The following is a 20466-nucleotide window of genomic DNA, read 5'->3' as shown; positions in this document are numbered from 1 at the left end:
TAGTCATGAATTATGATATGAAAATAACTCAAAAAAGTCTAAAAGGTCTAAAGCAAAACCGTTGCTTTAAATAAAAACTAATTGAATTGAATTTCTGAATAATATTGGAATGAGCTAATTTTTAATTTTAGAAAAAAAACTTTTTCCTCATATTGTCTTCGGCCACCGCCTTCTAAATAAGGAAGATATGGCAATAATAGAGACCTACCTAGCTACATTTTTTTGTAATTAATTTATTATTTATTTATTGTTGGCATTACTGAAACAAGCTCCAAATATGTAGAATTATGGTCGTCTCTTTCTATCAAGTAGTAATACGTATGACGTTTATCTCGTCCAACGATTCTACGTCGCAATAAAGTCACGAATTCATATCTTCTATCCACTTCCGTCGGCCATTTTGGTGTAAATGGTGCAAAGTAGTGCATCGTTGGTATTTTTATTATCGTTCGCTCGATTTATTAAAAAGTAAAGTTTATTTTTTTCTGTGACTCAATAGCGACTTGACTAAATATGGGACGTAAAAAGAAGAAGGCTTCTAAACCATGGTGCTGGTATCCTTTTCCATTGTGATTTTAGCACTATTCCGCATAACCGTCGACAAAGCGAAATTTTAAGGTGTATAAGATGTATAGATAATCTGCTACGTAAATAGGTCACACCTTATATTTTTCAAAAGTGATTTGTTTATTCGAATTTGTAAAATGTCGCAATTTCTGGATCGCGATGTTCCTTGAAAATTACGTAAAATATTGTCGCGGATTTCGCAATCTGCCCAGCAAATTTTCCCACGATAATGTCCAGATAAATGTATTAACTAATTCGATATGTGTATTCTTATTTTCGGTTAATATACTCAGTTTAATCAAAAGTTGGTTATCGAATGCAGTATGTTCAATATTGATTTTTATAACCTTGCATTTTGACATTTTATAATTGGTATTAATAATTTTCGTTTTTCTTTGTAAAATCATGGTATATAGTAATTTTTACATGATTTTCCTTGACCGTGTTGTATCAGGTATTGTAACAGGGAATTCGACGATGAAAAAATCTTAATTCAACACCAAAAAGCTAAACATTTCAAATGCCATATTTGTCATAAGAAGCTTTACACAGGGCCAGGATTGTCCATACATTGTATGCAGGTAATAAACTATTTATTATAAATTAATGCAAAATACAGTGAAATTTCTACATATCCTATGTTTCTCCGTAATAGCTAGTAATAGGGGAAATAGCATTGAATATTTCCATATGTGACAAATAATGTTAAGTAAAATTCAATATATTAGCACGTTGTCGGCGGGACACGGCATTTGCCGTTTTTCGTGGACTGTCGGTCAACTGCGGGACACGGCAAATGCGGTTTTTGTCGACTGTCGGTTATCGGCGGGAAACGGATATAATATACGGGTTTGTTATCAGCGTGAAATAAAACGCGTTGAAGGGTAATCTGCTACCTGGGTGCTAGGCGATAGTCTGTTGACGTTATTTGAGATGTCTTGTCCAGATTGGCTAGTGTGTCGCTTGTAAAGGCATCCCCAGAAATCTAGAGTTTTTATGCGATCTCAATCTCATGTTTAGTTTGAGCCATTTCACGTATCGGACTATTTTTCATACCGCTCGCACTGTTTTGTTTACTGTTTGGTATGTTATTATTTGAATATATTAGTATTGTATAGGGAATGATACCTCGGAGGGGAAGACTATTTTTTATAGTTTACAATGCTTCTAAAATTGTGAAATACGGAATACTTAATTAAAAATTATGATTATAATTTATTTTTGATGATCAAATGTCATATATGATTTCTTTGAAAATTTCAATCGAAAATATTATTTGGTTTAGAAATTGTGTCAATTTTAAGAAAGCGATATATTTTTGCGCTAATCGCGAAAAACACCCGCTATAGGCTAGAGTCTATTGTTCGAAGCGCCCGACTACAATGTGTTAGTAGCATATTGGGATGTAACTGTTAGGAAATGTTACCATTATTGGCAATGGCCTCTTAATGATAAAGAAATGTCCCGATATTCAGTTGAAGCACTCAAATTATAAACAATTTGATAAAAAGATAACCTAAATTAAACAATTCTAGATCTTTCTTGGTCTTGAATGATCTTGAAAATTTGAATTATTTCTCTCCCCTCTTTCGATTAGAATTTTAGGAAATCTTCCAAAGTTTAAAATATGTTGACTAAATTTCCCGCCATCAAAAAATTTTGCTCCAACAATATTTTTAACCGTTTTTGGTCATCAATATGGTATTATTACCTGACCGCCTATAAGGTGTAAAAGTGCAAACGAGACGTCTATAGCACAATTTATGACCTGAGTTAAATAGTTAGTTCCTACGGAAAAAAACTTGAGAAAATATGGTAAATCCACATTATTACATTCTTTCAATGATGTTGTATAAATTCCAAATATTTGTATTTTGATGGGAGATTTTCTGGGCAAGTATGAACAATCCCAGGGTCCACCTAAACCAAACCAAATTCTACTCTTGACCGTTTCCAATCTTTTGACCTCAGAGGACAATATAAGCATGGCAATAGAATTTAATAAAAATAATCTTGGATGATTTATATAGCGCCATTTTTGCTAAATAATACCTCAAGGGCGCTTATACCAATATGGATTATGATAGATAAAAAAATATTTATGCAAAACGTGGTCAATCGGCTAAGTCTGAAGGGGTAAAAGTAGAGCCGCCGTATTATTGCGCCTTCTTCTTGGTCTTCTTGGGCTGGAGTATGGCCAAGATGTTGGGCAGGACGCCTCCCTGTGCAATGGTAATGCCGGAGAGCAGCTTGTTAAGCTCCCGTCATTGTGGATATTCAACTGCAGATGGCGCGGGTGATGCTGGGGATTTGTACCTGGTTTTGACCATGTTCCTACATTTTTTTATTTATTGTAACTGCAGACAGTTGGTAGAATTCCATATTGAATTGTTGGTGTTTGATAATGTCCTAAGAAGACGAAACGCGTCACGTATTAAAATATACATAAGTAGAATTCAATCCAACAAAAACCGTGTTTTATTTTGGATATATTACCCAAAAATTCATGTTCCTACAGTTGGCACTCGATAGCTTTAACCCTGTTATATGAAAAATTGTTGATTAAAAAGGCTAAAAAAAAGTGTTGTTGAATGATCTCACTATTCTTGACTTTATATTTCAGGTCCACAAAGAAGCGATAGATAAAGTACCCAACTCACTATCCAATAGATCTAATATAGAAATAGAAATATATGGAATGGAAGGCATTCCTCCAGATGATTTAAAGGAGCATGACAAGCAAAGATCAGGTAATTGATATTACTACGTCATACTATCACTTATATAATATTACATACGAGTAATATTATAAATATGTCCGCCTCCGTAGTGTAATGTCAGCTTGCTCGGCTACCGTACTGGAGGTCCCGGGTTTGATTCCCAGGGGGGGTCAAATAAATATTAGTGATTTTTTTACTCTTATATTTATTCAATATTACCTTGGACTAGTACCGGAAACGGAGGGCTGATCAGCTTTCCATCACGTGTTAACGATCAAGATAACAGTGCGTATAAACCATCGTATAAATGATGCAGTGCCCTATGCACCATCGGGTGCGGATAAGGGTTTGAATGAAATGAATGAAATATTATAAATGTATTGAAGAAATATGAAACAATTTTGTTATTAACGTCATTGTCTGCAGTTTTTTCATCAACCTCGACCCTAATTCGTATACTAATTAGGGTCATATACTAATCACAAGTAACCGCAAACCCGATTCCAATCTGCACAGTGTTTTTTGGCGTCTCATGCACTCTATCAAAAGTAAGCAAATAGAATATTTACAAGCGTCTCCCTCTTCCTACCAACAGTATATAAATGACGCTTTTAAGCATTTCTCATTAACATACTTACGACGGGAAAGGTATTTCACCCTTTTGGTCGATTGATGCTTAAAGACAGGAAGGGTCATTTTACCTTCTGCGCCGGCCTCATTTCAAAGTCAGAAAAGAAGGAATCATTTAATATTTTCATATGAATATTATCTACCAATCTTTGTCAAGCTATGAACAATATGTATAAAATTATCAAATCCTGTCACCAGTGGTGACGCAGGCGTAAAAAATACCCGTCCAAAATGTGTTAAGGTGGAGACTGACCGGAGCATTTTGTCGTAACATAACGTCGTAACATCACTTGCGGCGAGCATCACCGAGCATCCGAAACTATGGATGGAGCGCTCCGCTTGGTGACTGACTGCCTAAATGCTCGCATCGTAACGTGTTACATTACAACGAAATGCTCCGGTCAGTCTCCACCTTTAACAATATTAGTTAATTATTGCCCAAACATGGTCAGATTTATGTGTTCATGAAAATGTGTTAGTTCATTCTTTAATTAATCACGTTGAATTTTAAAATTGGACAAATTATAGTTAAGAGTTTACCGACGGATCAATTGAATTGTGCAGGCGGAGGTCGGGACGAGGACAGTGACGAAGAGGAGCCCGCCGCCAAGAAGAAGGCGGGTCCCGGACTGCTCCCCGCCCCGCTCCCACCCCCCATGTACCCCATGCCGCTCATGGGGCCCATGCCGCCCCCGCCGTACATGCCCGGACCCCCTCCTCCGTAAGTTACGCTTGGATGCTTCCATGCCCATATCCGATCTTGTGGTCCCGTGGTTAGTGTCGGAGACTCTTAAGTCAGAGTTTCTCGGTTTGAACCTACTGCACCAGAATTTGATACCTATTTTTAATAATGAGCCGCTTAGGCTCACAGAAATAGTATAAAATTGAAATATTTGTGTAAATAATAAAAACTCAAATATTCCACTTTTTTTTTTTTTAAAAAAAACCCCTTCAGAAATCATGAAAAAACACCTTTTTTTAATGAATGATTTTTTTACTGACATCGTGGGTATACTGGCAAAAAACATTAACTTTAAAATTCCTGTTTCAATAATCCCTGTCATTTAAAGCTTTTAGCCTGAATAAAATAGCCGCTATTAATCTCTGAAAGTTGTTAAAAAGTTGAATTTACTTTTAAAACCACGTGAATTTTCATCATTTCAAACTGTACTTAGTGTATTTTGCCAGTTTGCCAATAAATTGAAATCATGAAGGAGGTACATCGGGTTAGTTGATGTTTACTCAACGCCAAATACTTGGTTCATCATCTTCATCACTGGACTATTGGAAGACACATCGCTTTCATCACCGTCCTCAATGTCCACATCTAAATATGCATACTTAAAGTCTAAATCGTCAACATCACTCAATATAAAAGGGTATAAAATCTTTAAAAGATAATCTATACAGTCAATCCAAATTGAATCACGTAATTCAAACAAAAAATACATGACGTCACTGCTTAAAACACTGCTCAGTACTAACTAGAATAATATACTATAAATCGTATTTATTTTCACCCGAGTACATATGTGAGTGGTCTCTTTTGCATGTTAAACTTGCCCATGCAAACTCGGGTGTGCTTATTTTTTGCACATAATAGCCGCCAGGTGTGCTCCTTAAGCGGTTAAAATTGCTACATTAGTAATTTTTGATGTCAGCATTATTTATTATGATTATTTTTGTCAGGATGATGGGAGGAGTCCGGCCATTATTCCCGGGTGTTGTACCGCATACCAGTGCCGCACAATCTGCTCCCAAGCCAGCCTTCCCGGCTTACAGGTAAATACATATATCTTCTGGGCATTTACAGGGCTTATGACCGTCATAGGTTGGTTTAACTGGTCACTTTACATTTTACACTTAAACCAACCTATGACGGTCATAAGAAATATATCTTTGTTTTATCAATGAATGCCTCTTGGCCGGCTGCAATAAAATTAGTCATTACAAATATCGAGCAAATCATTGGATGGTCTCGAGGTATTATAAATCCAATCAATCATTTTAAATATCACTCTTGCTCTGTGTATGTTTTCATCACGACAACCATTATTCATCGATCCGTATCACAAGTTGCGATTTTTTTTCCTTGACACAAACCATCACAATTTGATGGACAGAAAAGAAAAAAAAACCTAACTCACAAACTAAAATTGGGGTTACAACACTTTGAGTGTGTCCATACTTGTTCACAAATCTGCGTTATCTCCAATTATAGGAGCTATTTTTCATATAATTTTTTTGACATCTCAACATAGATGAAGAAGAATATGGAAGTCATTTTCAGGGCTTACGACCGTCATACAAAAAAAAAGTTTTTTTTCTTTATTTTAAATTCTTTTGCATTTCACAACATAATATGAATACAAGTACAAAAAAAAACATAATATATATACAAAAAAAGATCCCACAAAGGCATGGCCTGTGTGTGGGTATACATTATATTTAGGCCATAGTAAAGGGCACTGGCAAGAATACAATAGATATTATAAGAAGTTAAATCAGATTAAAAGTGTTAATATAAACTACATATACTTGACTTTAACAGAAAATAAAAAAATAAAAAAGTAAAAAAGATGAAAAAGAAAAAAGTTAGCAAACATGTACTACATGAGTGATCGGCTGTCCAAACTTAAAACACAGTAAGGGACATTTTTTTGTAGTACATTTTTTGACTAAGTAGAATCTACTTAGTCCAAAAATGCAAAAAAAAACGTACTACAAAAAAAATGTCCCTTACTGTGTTTTGAGTTTGGACAGCCGTGATGCGTCTAAAAGAAAAAGGAACAAGTTGTTGATAAAAATTTTATATTTTGCTTAGTAACGTGACGATAAGCGCGCCGCCGACGAGCGTGGCGGGCGCGGCGTCCCCGCTGCGGCCGCTGGTAACTAGCACGGGCGCCGGGTCGCGTATTATGCACCCGCCCGAGGACGTGAGCCTGGAGGAGCTGCGCGCGCGCCTGCCGCGCTACAGGCGCGCGGAGGCGGCGCGCGGCGCGCCCTCACCCGCCGCGCAGGCCGCCGCCGTGCAGGCCGCCGCGCCTGCCTCGCACCAGGCTGACCAGGCGCACCTGCAGCAGGCCATCGCGGAGGTAGGGCAACACTCCTGTTTTTTTATTTTCCATTTTTTATATAAACATTTTTTCCACCTCCGTAGTGTTAATCGTCAGCACGCTCGGCTACCGTTCTAGAGGTCCCGGGCTCGATTCCCAGGGGGGATCAATTAATATTATCGATTTTTTCACTCTAATATTTATTCAATATTACCCTGGACTGGTACTTAAAGCGAAGGGCTGATCACCTTTCCTTCTATCAAGATAACACTGTGTTTATATAATGCAGTGCCCTATGCACCATTGGGGTGCGGATAAGGGTTAGAGAGAGAGATATAAACATAGAAACCATTTATAAAAAAAACTGCAATTTTTCAAATACTAAAGGGTGACAAATATTTGAATTTAAAAAAAAGTTTATCTTCGAGAATCATAAATGATTTTTCAACTCCAAAATGCAATACTAAGCAATTTCAACAAAACTTCAAATATTTGGGAATTAAATATTTCGATAAACTCCCTAAAGAAATTTAAAAAATAGAAGATATAAAAATTCTTAAGAAAAAAATTAATGCCCATTACATATAAATCTTGAAAAAATATATAAAAAAAGACTGTTACATTAATTATATAAAACATTAAACCATGAGTGTAAGTCCCTCTCCATTCGATTCGAGGGTTAAGTAATATAATAGTTATAACATGTGCTGTAATAATTATGGATGAAAAAATAAATGAAAATTTTAGAGTGTAGTGTGGGGATTTTAGTGGGTTGTGTGGCGGCTTTAATCACAGAGCGTAGATGCGTTACAATGTCCGGCAGCACGCGCTGGCGGCGCAGCAGCACGCGGCCGTGCAGCAGCAGGTGGCGGCGCACCAGCAGCACGCGGCCGTGCAGCAGCAGGCGCAGCAGCAGCAGGCGCAGCAGCAGCAGCAGCTGGCGGCTGTGCAGCTGGCCGTGGCGGCGCAGAAGCAGGCGCAGGACGCGCACGCCGCGCTGCTGCGCTCCCTGCCGCGCCCGCCGCAGCTGCTGCCCGTGTCCCTCGGCCAGCTGGGCCGCCCGCTGCACCTCATGCAGCCCATGCCGCAGCACATGGCCATGCCGCAGCTCAACATGCTGCGCCCGCCCACCATGCAGTTCCCCCCAGGTCTGTACCCACACACACCTCTGTGCCCCGCCACCCCCCACTCTGACCGGTCGTCTCTCCATCGTCGCATTACTCGCTCACTTCAGCCTTCTTCTTCTGTCTAGTATTGAACAATGACCTCCCTCTTGGACCTCTACAAGAAGGAGGTCGTCTCCATCGTCACATTACTCGCTCACTTCAGCCTCCCTCTTGGACCTCCACGAGAAGGAGGTCGTTTACTTTCAAATAAAAATAACTTCACAACAATGTATTATTCATGATTCCCCAGTGCATACTGGGAATAAAACTGGGGGGACTAATTAAACGCAATTAAAAATGTGAAACTTAATCAAAAATATTTATTAAAAATCGGAGCCGGTTACATGGCACTTAAGTTTTGGATTAATAGGAATGAATGTAAGAGACATTTACTGCAGACTGAGGAAACACATGACAAAAATTTCACTTCATGACTCCCCAGTATGCAGATTATGTATGGAGAGTGACGAAACGCCAATCCACATTCTCCACAATTGTGACGCACTCGCTCACAAACGAAGTCACATCCTTGGAGGACCTCTACTGGACTCCAAGAAGGTGAAGCTCCTACCACCAGGACAGGTCGTTAGTTACATGACTCATGTAGGTCTTGGCAGTGAGCTGTAATTCAGAGGGAGGTCGCAATAGACCTAATATGGTCGCAGTGACATAAGGGATGCAAGATCCCTTGACCTCAAAAAAAAAAGTATTATTCGTATCTGCACTCAATGGTGCATAGGGCGCTGCATCATATAAACGCAGTGTTATGTTGATCGTTACTTACATGAAGGCAAGGTGATCAGCCCTGCGCTTCGGGGACCATTCCAAGGTAATATTAAATAAATATTCGAGTGTGAAATCACTAGTATTTATTTCCCCCCTCCCTCCCTGGGAATCGAACCCGGAACCTCCAACACGGCAGCCAAACGCGCTGACAACTACACTATGGATGAATGCATAAAAATCTTTGAAAAAATATACCCCGAGAACCTAATATTTCGGCACAAATAATTCATTAAAATCGCAAAAAATCTTTTCTTTGTCCACAATACACAAAACCGAGTTACACTTGCCACCTTGCAAATAAATTAATAAAATAAAAATAAAAATATTAGATAATGTAATTACACGATTGAGAGATGACTGTCAGAGAAACATGTGAAAACAAGCTCACGAAATATGAGTTTTGTTTTCGAGAATTACAATGTCAAATTCCTCATCGTGAATACAGGTGCTGTTATGTTGAAAATGATTTTCCTCATATTAAAGTATAGACTGTTTCTTTATTGTGTTTTAACATGACTCATGATTATTTATATAGGGTCGTAGGATGATACATTCCAGGTACGAACCAGTTATTATTATGCCAACAGATAATATACATATTTATTCCACATAAAAATTAATTATAAATGAATACATAATAATTAACACCTTGAGGTAGATTAACATTAAAGAATGATCTGAATGACAATAAATTAATATAATATAATATCTCGTTTCTATACATTGGCAATTTTCCCTAAGGTTTACCTGTTTTTTTAAAAATAATTTTCAAAAAACTGACCCCAAATAATATTTCATTCACAAAGGTCATATTGTAATGATCAAAATGATGTAATTCAGGGGTGTCCAACCTTTCAGCTTCCCTTGGCAACGTTGGAAGAAGACAAGTTGTTTAGGGCCACACGTAAACATTCAACAACACTTTACAAAAGCTCAATAGCAAAAATACCAACTATTGTGTAGTTAAACTTATTTAATGTTCATCATTTCGTGAATATTTTATTATTTAAGTAAAAGACAAAACAGAAACACAGGATGTTTGAGACACTATTTCTTGGATGGCAGTTGTTGCAACTGTCAGTTCTCATCAGTATTCAACGCGACTGTTTATAATTGCACATTGAAGTGCCATGTCGGTGTACCCACGCACACTAGCGATGCCTATTGTGCGCCAAAAGGAGGCACCATTCATTACGTCCAGAAATAATTATCGCACGGCCAGCAATTGAATAAAAACAATTATTTGAGAATGATTTTATGTATCTTTCATTACTAACAAACAAATTAAATTAGTAAAAAAATAATCATCGCTTATAAATTAATAGCATGTTTATATTGTAAGTTTCGTAACATGAATGATATCTTTAGTAGATATCTCAAAAAACTCTCAAGTCTACGATATTTTGTTAGGTCGCACACATAGCCATCTAGTTTGCAGGATGGACAAGCCTGATGTGAATCATCTATGGTTTTATTTTTTGCTTTCATTATTTTATACAAACATGCCGTTGGTTTACTGCAATATAGACACCACGAGTACCTACTGCAGTCTTGAGTACTTTTATATTGGCAGGAATTGCAAGATATCCCCATTTTAATGTATGTATACAGTAACATACTAGCTGCGCACTTCAAATAACATCAAAATAATGATCACTGAAGCCTTTTCTTGCGATTTTAAAACTTCACTATTCCTCATTTCAATTGTAGTCGTCTCATTGTATTGTAATTATTGCGGTCGGCTGATGAAACACAGTTTTACTGACATACAATAGGTCGGGTTTTGATGCCCCTGATAGTGTCATGGATGCCAAGTCGCAAGAGGCTTGGTTCCCATTTTCAAACGCAAGCTGCTAAGGCTTACCTGAAAGTAGCATTGAACTGAAATATTTGCGCTTACCTTTTAATAACACAGATACACATTTAATAATAAAATAAAAATAAAACTCAATATTTTTTTTGCACTTTTATTACGATCGATTTAAATACAATATTTTTATCTAGAGGGACAAAGCAAATATGTTAAAAGCTCGTTATTTAAAAATTCACTAATTTTTCACATATTAATAGACGTGCGGTGATGTTTCCAACATATCATTAACAAAAGCCGTAAATGAAATTAAACTCCCTTTTTTTATTAAAATTTTACATATTTTTTTTGTTGCTGCTGATTTTAAAAATCTGTATACAAAAATTGTAATTTTAAAATTAGTTTTTTCTAAATAATTAAAGGTTTTGTATGAAAAATCGTTAGAGGGACTGCAATGTCAAAATACTTTTTGAATCATGGTTGTTATAAATGACCTTTTACTGTATGTAATTCTTATTGAATAATAGATAATAATGATATCAATCACAATAGCACCATCTCATTATTGCAATAGACCAGTGAAATGTGGCTTTACATCTAACAAAACATCTTTCTGCAGTTCACGAAATATGTCTCCGAAAGAACCCCAGAGAAAATGGTCGTCTGAATCAATAATTTTTTGGGTCAGTCTTTTGTATAATACATATTCTACTATGGTTGTGTGACAGATATCTTGGAGTGGTGTTAAAAAAAACCTTTGGCTAGTGATCTTTTAATAATTGTATTATTTGATTGTTACTCCAAAATATCTGTCTTTACGATGAGTCTGAGAGTTTTCCTCTTGTGTTATTTTGGAGGCATTGAGTTTACGATGGATAGGTTTAGACATTTTCTTCTGTCTGAGATGTGAATATTGTGATTACGTGTGAGTTTGTATGTACGGGTGTTGGATAGAGTCGGCAGGGTACTGAACTGCTCGATGCTCCTAGAGAAGAGCTATTCTTACTTTCTGCGGGAGATGTGAACGTAGTATGTAGTTATTTGTAAGTTTGTTTGAGCTAACAAGCCTTGAAACTTATGCAACTAATGAAGAGCCATCTTACTTTCATTGTATGCATTGAAAAACTCTGTTTACCGTACTTGACTCGTACGTAACTCTGTTTAACTCGTACCAACAAGGTATTTGAATTTGTATAATGCTAAAATGTATGGCTCTAGCATCCCCCTATTGACCTATTTTTCTATTATAATAATTTGTATTGAATATTGTGATTACTAAAATCGTAATACAGTAATACTTTGGAGTGTGATAAGAGGAAACGGTGAAAGTCGGAAAAGCATAAGTGGGGATGAATTTGTAATAACGGTGTTGATAATCGGTTCTACGATGGAGGTCAATATAGAAATATTGGCCGACTGTAATCAGAAGCGAACCGCGAAATTAGAAATGAAAGAAACAATAGTATTTTTTGTGGAATTAGTCTTTCAAATCACTGGCAAATCTGATATGATTTATTTGTCGAGTTCTTGGATTCTCTGAGCAATGTTGAGAGAGTTTTCACCAACAGTATTTGCAACAAGCATCATCTCAGCAATTTGGTCTTTTGTGGCCTAAATCTAAAGCAGGTTTTATTCTTTACACGCATTAAAAGGTTTGTTTGGGAAATGGGGAAGGCTAAGGGGGAAGGGAATATGTAAATTGCATTATGAGTGCGACTTGGGGTATTACTGTATATAAAATCATTATGTATATACATATCTAGTTTGGCTACTCATTATGTAGGTAGTATTCTACTACTACTATCCTATTTATTCCTATTATTGAAGAGTGTAGAGGAAAAGGTGTAGCTGACAACACAAGCAGTTTTCATTTAGCGTGTTCAAGTTGTGCGAATGAGTTACGAGGTATATGGTGGTGAATGCAGTGAGCGCCAGCAAGTGCAAGGCAACTCCATCTCCTCCCTCGAGAATGCCCATTGTCTAGTGTCTAGTGTTGCCAATGCTGCTATTACATTTTTGTTTTTGTTCTGTTTTTTTATACGGTTGATAAAGTGATGTGATTGGGCCGTCCTGACAGTAAGTCACACTGAGAGCCCTCGGTACTGCGGTACTGCACCCAGGTAGACCAAATTCCAAGTACCAAGTTACTTACCTGCATTATTCTTATTTTTTATTATTATTTTATAGGCAATATTCGCCGTGCCTTTTTGTTTTCCTGTATATTCTCTTTCTGTCTCGCTCTGATATGTACCATGTATTTTTGTATAATCATAATATAAATACTATTAATTTTGTTTATTTATAATTTGGATAATTCCGAGAGAAGTTACGTGATATCTTTTATTCACTCTTCGTCCAATAGTATGTTTTGAATTTGTCCGCTGTTTTTCTCTTTGAGTACAATCATCACATTTGTTATTGTCGTATTTAAGTTTTACTGTAACTATTAAAACAACAAAAGTATAATTGTGTAATTTTAAACAAATATTTGCCATGTGTTTTTGGGGTGATGATTTAATCGGTGCCATGTTCGGCCGAGGCCTGGAGAGTTTGGGAAGGGCGGGTGTCGTTCTGTGCGCTCTGTGCGCTCGGTGCGCACGGAGGCGCGCTCTGCGCTCCGTGCGCTCTCGCATCGACGCTTCCCACTTCTCCGGGCCGCGGTGGAGTGGCACGCTTGGATTACTTAGCACAGCTGTGGCCCAGTTATCTTGTATTGGAATGTTTGGCATGGTTGTGAAATGCTTCAAATCACATCTTGGTTTCTGGATATTAGATGCCTAGATAGTTATTATTTCAAAACACTTTTAATGTGGTAGGTTTTATTTTCATTACTGATTATTCAATAAATAGACACGGGTGCGCAATTCAACACTGCCATGGTTGCGCTTTATGAGTATTCTAATCTACGTGGGGCGGAAGGTAAGTGGGTACGCCGTAAAGCACTTCCTAAGCGGTGCTGCATTGTGTCGGCGTATCGGCGTTCCCTTCCGCAGTTCCCGCAGCCTCGCACTCGTCTCTGCCTTCGTCACTACCACCAGTTTCAGTGAGTTTTGTATAGTATATGTAACGGTAGCGAGTGCGGGGCTGCCCGATCGCGGAAGAGCTTGCGTACGCTCTAGGTAGTGGGGTAAGTAATACATTTATTTCAGTGTGAAATGTTGGCACTAGAAGTGCGCCTACGAGTGTGCGCAATGTGCGCAAGTTGCCTATTTAGGTGGCGAGCGGAACGCACGAGAGAAGAGCGCACGGCCGTACCGTACTCACCCGTTAGGTAGAACTAGGTGAGACATACTTTAGACAGGTGATTGTGTTTGAACAATCACAGCAGTGCATCTATTGCTGTTGGACTATTACTGTGGTCCCCTGTTACCTTTACTAAACTATTTTACACATGTAAATTGAGTTGTTTACCTAAATGTACGCTTCATGATCTGAATCCGCGTTGTGTAATTGCAACCATTTGAATCATACATCTCTGTGTATGTACAATACTACTGGAAATGTGTTTTGTCCACCCGAGCGGAAATGGTTTCATGTGTGGGGGTAGATACTAACATTACCATCGTGTACTACATGTATCCGGTCACTCTGAGACTTTTCTTCTCACCTTATCGATAATGATGATTAACACTATGTTGGGTATTTTTCTTTCACACATGGGACGGTATTAGGGGGTCGCTCCGCAGCGGGCGGGTCCGGCTGCGGAGCGGTGCCGCCGAGTGCGTAGCTGCGGGGCGCGTGCGAGGCCGTGACTAATGAGTGTGTTTGGCTGTAGGAATGATCCCCCTGGGCGGGATGATGGGCCCGATGCAGGGGATGCCCATGTTCCCGGGGATGATGATGCCGCCGCGCTTCCGGTGATCCCCTCGCCCCCCCCTCTGGATCCTGTACCCCTGACTGCAGCCGCCGGACTCTGCTCTTCTACTAAACTCCACTCGTTCTCCGTTCGTATCCGTTAGTGAAAGTTTAACCGAACCCGGGATACTCGGTAGCTGTGACTGAAGAGGATAATTAGCCTTCTACTCGATAAGGTCCCGAGTTAGTGTTACCGTAGCGCACCGAACTTCTTAGTGGGATGTGACTGTACTGTAATGTTGTCGTTACAAAGGAGTATGTAATAATAATGTAAGCGATGTGCTCTGTACTGATGTGTTCTTACTGTCGACAGATGTATATGTGCGCCGCTCGCATCGCGTAGTTAGAGTTCAGGGACGCCCGTATGTAAGTCACTCATCACTTTATCCTTTGCGCCCCTCCGTCTTGTATCCCGCAGCTTCTAACAACGCCTTTCTGTCGACTATTCGGCTATACTCTAATAACACCACATGTTTGTACGGTGAAGACACTAGTCTACCTAAGGTGGAGGGATTGTAGCCTTAAGTATCCCCGGACCTGGAGCCATATCAGGTCAGTCTCTCACTTTATACTACCTTCACTTTGTCACCTGACAAGACCCAAAGGTAAGCTTCGATACATCATCTCCATCCGATCAGAATAGTCGATCCCGACTGCAGGATGCCCATATTGCACATTCGATCGTAGCTTACATTTCTCTCGATTCATTATTCTAAATCTCGATGTGAGCACTCGATAGCTTTTTACTGTTTTGTAATTTTGGATAATGGAAAGCGACCGTCCGATTCGGCGAGTGGAAAAGGTGATGTTAACTCCTCTGTAAGGATCAATACATAAGCAAACTCGGTACAGACAGGTGACGGGAATGTCGCAACGGCTATTGTCGGGCCTCGAGTCGCCCTCTCCGCGGTGCCGAGCCTGCAATAGGCAGGGGCGACGTATCGCAATAGCCGTTGCTGGGCTGCCAATCCCCTGTCAATCCCACAAGTTGAAGTATCGTCCTCCAGATGGTACTCCCTCACTCAGTGCAGCATACTTCAGCTAAGGTTGACAGGTGACATACTCCATATGTCGCAACGTTCTGTTGTTGGAATGATAGTCCCCTGTCTATGACTTGTTACTCTTTAAGACAGTTTTATAATTATTATACTACATTTCCCAACTGAATGACCTAGTAAACTACTGGACTATTCTAATTGTATTTTATAATATTAATTGATTAATTATTAATCGTAACTTGAAGGCTTTTTGAATGCTAAATGCAGTAAATTGGATCTCATACAAATCACTAATATGAATTAATTTTTATGAGAGCGAGTGTGTTTTTCGGAACAATATATATATATACTTTTTAGTATAATTTGTAAACTTGTGAATTTTATTGGATAATTTAAAAATAAATTATATGTAATTTCTTTGGATGTTGTATATTGTCATACATAAATATAACAGTAAAGTTACATAATCCCGCTAGACTTCTTATTAGTATTATTTATTTATTGAAGTTCCCGTTTGATATGCAAATAAAAAATGACTCGTTGCTTGTAAATACAAGTAGCTTGCTGGCATTTGGGTGGGGAAATCCTAGAGATATTGTTTACTATTATTATTATTATTCATGTAATAATGTATTGCATATTCATAGTTTAGTAGTTCTGTTTCAATCAATTTTTAAACTAATAAAATAAATAGCCACCCATACGATGACTTTTATTTGTAATTTGCACAAACATATATCCTTTTATTGATGCCTGACCATAAACTATGTAAATAAAATGGTTCGATTTGACTGTCGGTTGCCTTTTGTATGCTGACGATGCTGTGCTTCTTGCCGATAGTAGAGAAGACCTGCAGGAGATGGTGTCAAAGGTGTATAAATTACAAATAAGGTGGAGACTGACCGGAGCATTTTGTCATAACATAACATCGTAACATCGCTTGCGGCGAGCATCAAAGAACATCTAAAACTATGGATGGAGCGCTCGGCTCGCTGTACTGACTATACAAATGCTCGCATCACATAACCTGTTACGTTACGACGAAATGCTCCGGTCAGTCTCCACCTCAATGTGTTGATATGTTGACAAACCAAAGCCATGGTTTTTGAAAAAGATAAATGTAAAACAGATCTGGATGTAAAATAGCAGTAAATGGGGAAATTTGAAAGAGGCAGGTGATTTAAAATTATTGGGAAGCTAAACTGGCAGTACACGACAGAGTCCTGGTTCCAACCCTAATGTATAAGTAGAAGTGAAGCATGGATTTGGCAAAAGAAGGATGAATGTAGACTGAATGTAGTCGAAATGCGATCCCTCAGACAAATGTGCGGCAAAATGATGTACAATAGATGCTCGAATGGTGATATAGAGAAAGTATTCAAGGCCGTGATAAACACTATCAATAAAATTAAGACTGGTGTGTTGAAATGGTTCAGACATGTGAATGGAATTAGTGAAAAAAGAATTCATTCAAACCCTTATCCGCACCCAATGGTGCATTGGGCACTGCATCATACAAACGCAGTGTTATCTTGATCGTTTACACATGAAGGAAAGGTGATCAGCCCTCCACTTCAGGTACCAGTCCAGGGTAATATGGAATAAATATAAGAGTGAAAAATCACTTATATTTATTTGACCCCCCCTGAGAATCGAATCCGAGACCTCCAGAATGGTAGCCGAGCGTGCTGACCATTACACTTCAGAGGCGGACATCTCTCTCTCTCTTGCAGAAAGAATAATAAAACAAATTATGAGGCGAATGTGGTTGATAATCGAAGTGGAAGAATACCGAGGAAAGCATGGCACGATTGGTTTTCATATTTAATCAAAAAATATATCTGAATGAGAGTAGAAATGATGGCGAAGAGTGATATGCGCAAATAGGTCTGATTGAAAATCCTAATAGTCTGAACAATAGTATGGCGAAATGAAAAACTTACTGCTGACTAACTTTATCTACATCATTGTTGTATGCTGGCCCTTGGCCACTGCCAATCATCAAAAGGGTTGGTTATTTTGGAAAAAAAATACATATCGCTCACTCCTTTCAAAAATGTTAAATGTCAAAAAACTTGATTTTTCAGGAGATCGTTTTTAATGTTTAAGAATATAATAAAATGTTTTGAAAATAAATATCAAGCCACTTATTGAACTTTTTAGTGTGCTACAGATCTTTTTAAGTAAAACCTGAAGGTTTTTTCTCCATTTAAAAAATATTTAGTATATTCCAAAAATAATTAAAAACATTTTCTTCAAAATGCAAAAACAACACTTTCTGCCCTGTAGCGGGTGAATATGAAGTTAAAAATATGCCGCTTTTGCTGGGATATAGTACATTTTCTTGCATTCCTAAAACATGCACAACTGAAAATTTACGATTTTTGATTTATGACGTTGAAAGGAGTGAGCGATATGAAAAACTAACTGGACTATACATTATCCTCATCAAGAAGACACACACACGAGATTGCTAAGGTAAAGTTGGGTGGTAAAGTGAAATGGTAAGGTAAAAAAATGATTATTCTGAAGAAGAAAAGAGGTTAGTACAGTAGTGGGATCCAGCCGGTTCGCTAGAACCGGTGCCTAAAATTTTTAGAGTTCGCCGATCCGGTGCGTTACCCTTTGTTGTCACACAATATTCCGATTGAGATCATGTATCGGAGCACGCTCGGTTTACTTGGTCCGCCACGTTGTAAAAATATTTGAACCTCACGAAGAGAAAAAAAATATTGGAAAGATGAAAAAAAAAATAGTGGAAAAATTCATTTAAGCTATTGCACTTAGTAAAAAAAACCAACAATTTTTTTTATAGGAGGGGGTAGGGGTAATACCCAAAGGGCGAACCGGTTCTTGAAATTTTGAATCCCACCACTGGGTGTTAGATATGAAAAATTTGGATTTCAAATGCCCTCGATGAATAATTCAGCGAAGCATATCGATATTATCGCCTTATCACCTCGTAGATTCCAAGCAAAGGCGCCGATTTATACTTAATATAGAAATAAAATTGGAAAATCCACGGAGCGTTAGTCAGGCCGATAACGAGAAGGCTTTACGGTAAGTACAGTGTGGGTAGGAATATAATGTCGTAATATCTAGTAGATTTAAATATATCGGAGGAGGAAGGAACATCAAGATATAAGGTGACTTCTCGGAAGCCCGTTTGAAAATGATAATTCATATTACGATAATTCATAAGCGTTTTACGACTTCCAATGATATTATTTCGGATGGTAGTAGAATAAAGCATAAAATAACTGGACACTTATTTTTGGATATATCAGTCTTAGATGTTGAAAAAAAGTTTTTTAATATCTCAAATTCAAAAAGTTTTTTCTTAAATATGTCAACTGGAAAAGAGTTCGGGTAAGTAAGTATTCATTGAGATTTAAAAATAGTTGTTTGGATAAGGACGACCAATAATACTCGTGTAAATGTAGTTTTTTTTTTAGTTTTACTTAGTAAATACCACTATTTATTAAAATCTATTGTGACACGCGTTTCGATGTATTAAATTAAAAATGGATAGATTTTACCACAAAGTGACTGTCAATTAATGAAATGGAAAAAAAGTTAATAGTATTGAAATTTTGCTACAACGTTGCATTGAATACGTGCGTGTTTTTATATTTATTTACAAAAACAAATGTTCTTTTCTCTCTTTTTTATTTAACCAGACTGTGCCACAGCAACGCGTGGCCAAGTTAAATATAAATCACGAGTCAATGATTTTAATACTGACGTGGATAGTCAGTTTCTATTGCAATGATACGACTGATTTTTATAAATAAATAAGAATTATAAAAAAACGACAATATTGATCCGATACAAGTGCAAAAAATCATATTTCAAACACACTTAATTAATAAATACGAACAAATTTCTTTTAACCCCTGTGGTTATAATCAAAGCATGCAATTCATTTCCGTTTTTAATTATTCTGATTCCGATTTCTATAACGAGGTCGTGATAAAAAAGATTGATAATTTTTTTATTATTTTTTATTTCATTTGAAAGGTATTCTAAAAGGGGCACTCCCTTACTGGATTACGGAGTTAATAATAGACATTACATAATTTATAATACATTAAACGTTATAATACATTAAAGTTTAAGTCATAAAAAATTACACCCATCTCTTTATGGTGTCGATATTTAAAAATGCTATAATGATTTCAACTGCGTGTCGTAATTGTAAAACATGATTTTTTACGTTGTCACAATTTAAGGGTGAGATCTCAAACGTACAAATTTAGTACAAAACGTGAGATCCCAGACGTATTGTCTGCGCACATTAAAAAAATATTCATTGAATTTTTTTTTTAATATATACCAAATAATATTTTTCAGATTTTTGAAAATTCCTTAGTCTTCAGTTACTTTTCCTTTTCAAAACCATATATTTATTTCTATGAAAAACATATTTATTAATAGAAAAATGCTGTTAAAAAACAATTACGTTAAATTTTACTTGGTTTAAAAAGAAAATTAAGTTGCGGAGTATCGATTATTGAACCTTAACGTAAACTAGTGTTTTTATAAACTCAAGAGCAGAACTAGGGGTGTAGTTGAAATTTCGTTTAAAGGTCAAGTTAAAAGTCAAAGGCTATAATAAGCTTTGAAAAAAATATGTTTGAAGACCTGGTTCAAATATATTGACATATTTTGTTAAATTTGTGATACGTAAAAACAAATAAAATAATGATAATGATGATATAAAACAACACTGTTTATTAAAATCTATTGTGGTAGGTAAGGGTTTCGATGCATTCAACATTTTATTTTATATTTTATTTGGGTTAAAAACAGCAACATATGTAAAACAAAACATTAAAAGATATACATTAAACAAGGCAATTATAGTTAACCACAGAA

At 37.2% G+C, this 20466-nt stretch overlaps 1 protein-coding gene across 6 annotated transcripts; it reads left to right on the top strand.

Moving 5' to 3' along the window:
- The first annotated feature begins 396 nt into the window (after positions 1-396).
- Positions 397-16291, top strand: BuGZ (Bub3 interacting GLEBS and Zinc finger domain protein). Of its 6 annotated transcripts, none has more exons than XR_015837511.1 (9): positions 397-554; positions 1022-1148; positions 3191-3317; positions 4482-4638; positions 5607-5699; positions 6742-7012; positions 7776-8121; positions 12788-12855; positions 14511-16291. XR_015837511.1 is itself a non-coding variant. In XM_088259877.1 (8 exons), exons 1-8 carry the CDS (start codon positions 514-516, stop codon positions 14594-14596), a joined length of 1227 nt encoding a protein of 408 aa, XP_088116003.1. In that variant the 5' UTR covers positions 397-513; the 3' UTR covers positions 14597-16291. The 6 variants fall into 6 exon arrangements, 4 of the variants coding, with proteins under 4 accessions (XP_088116003.1, XP_088116002.1, XP_088116001.1 ...); XR_015837510.1 differs by having other exon boundaries at positions 4446-4638; positions 14511-14625; XM_088259877.1 differs by lacking the exon at positions 12788-12855 and having other exon boundaries at positions 7797-8121.
- Positions 16292-20466: the final 4175 nt, after the last annotated feature.

The sequence above is a fragment of the Brachycentrus maculatus genome, unplaced genomic scaffold (assembly GCF_059751285.1).
Source record: "Brachycentrus maculatus isolate JH-2025_06_01 unplaced genomic scaffold, ASM5975128v1 h1tg000120l, whole genome shotgun sequence".
Classification (NCBI taxonomy): domain Eukaryota; kingdom Metazoa; phylum Arthropoda; class Insecta; order Trichoptera; family Brachycentridae; genus Brachycentrus; species Brachycentrus maculatus.
This window is presented reverse-complemented; position numbering and strand designations above follow the sequence as displayed.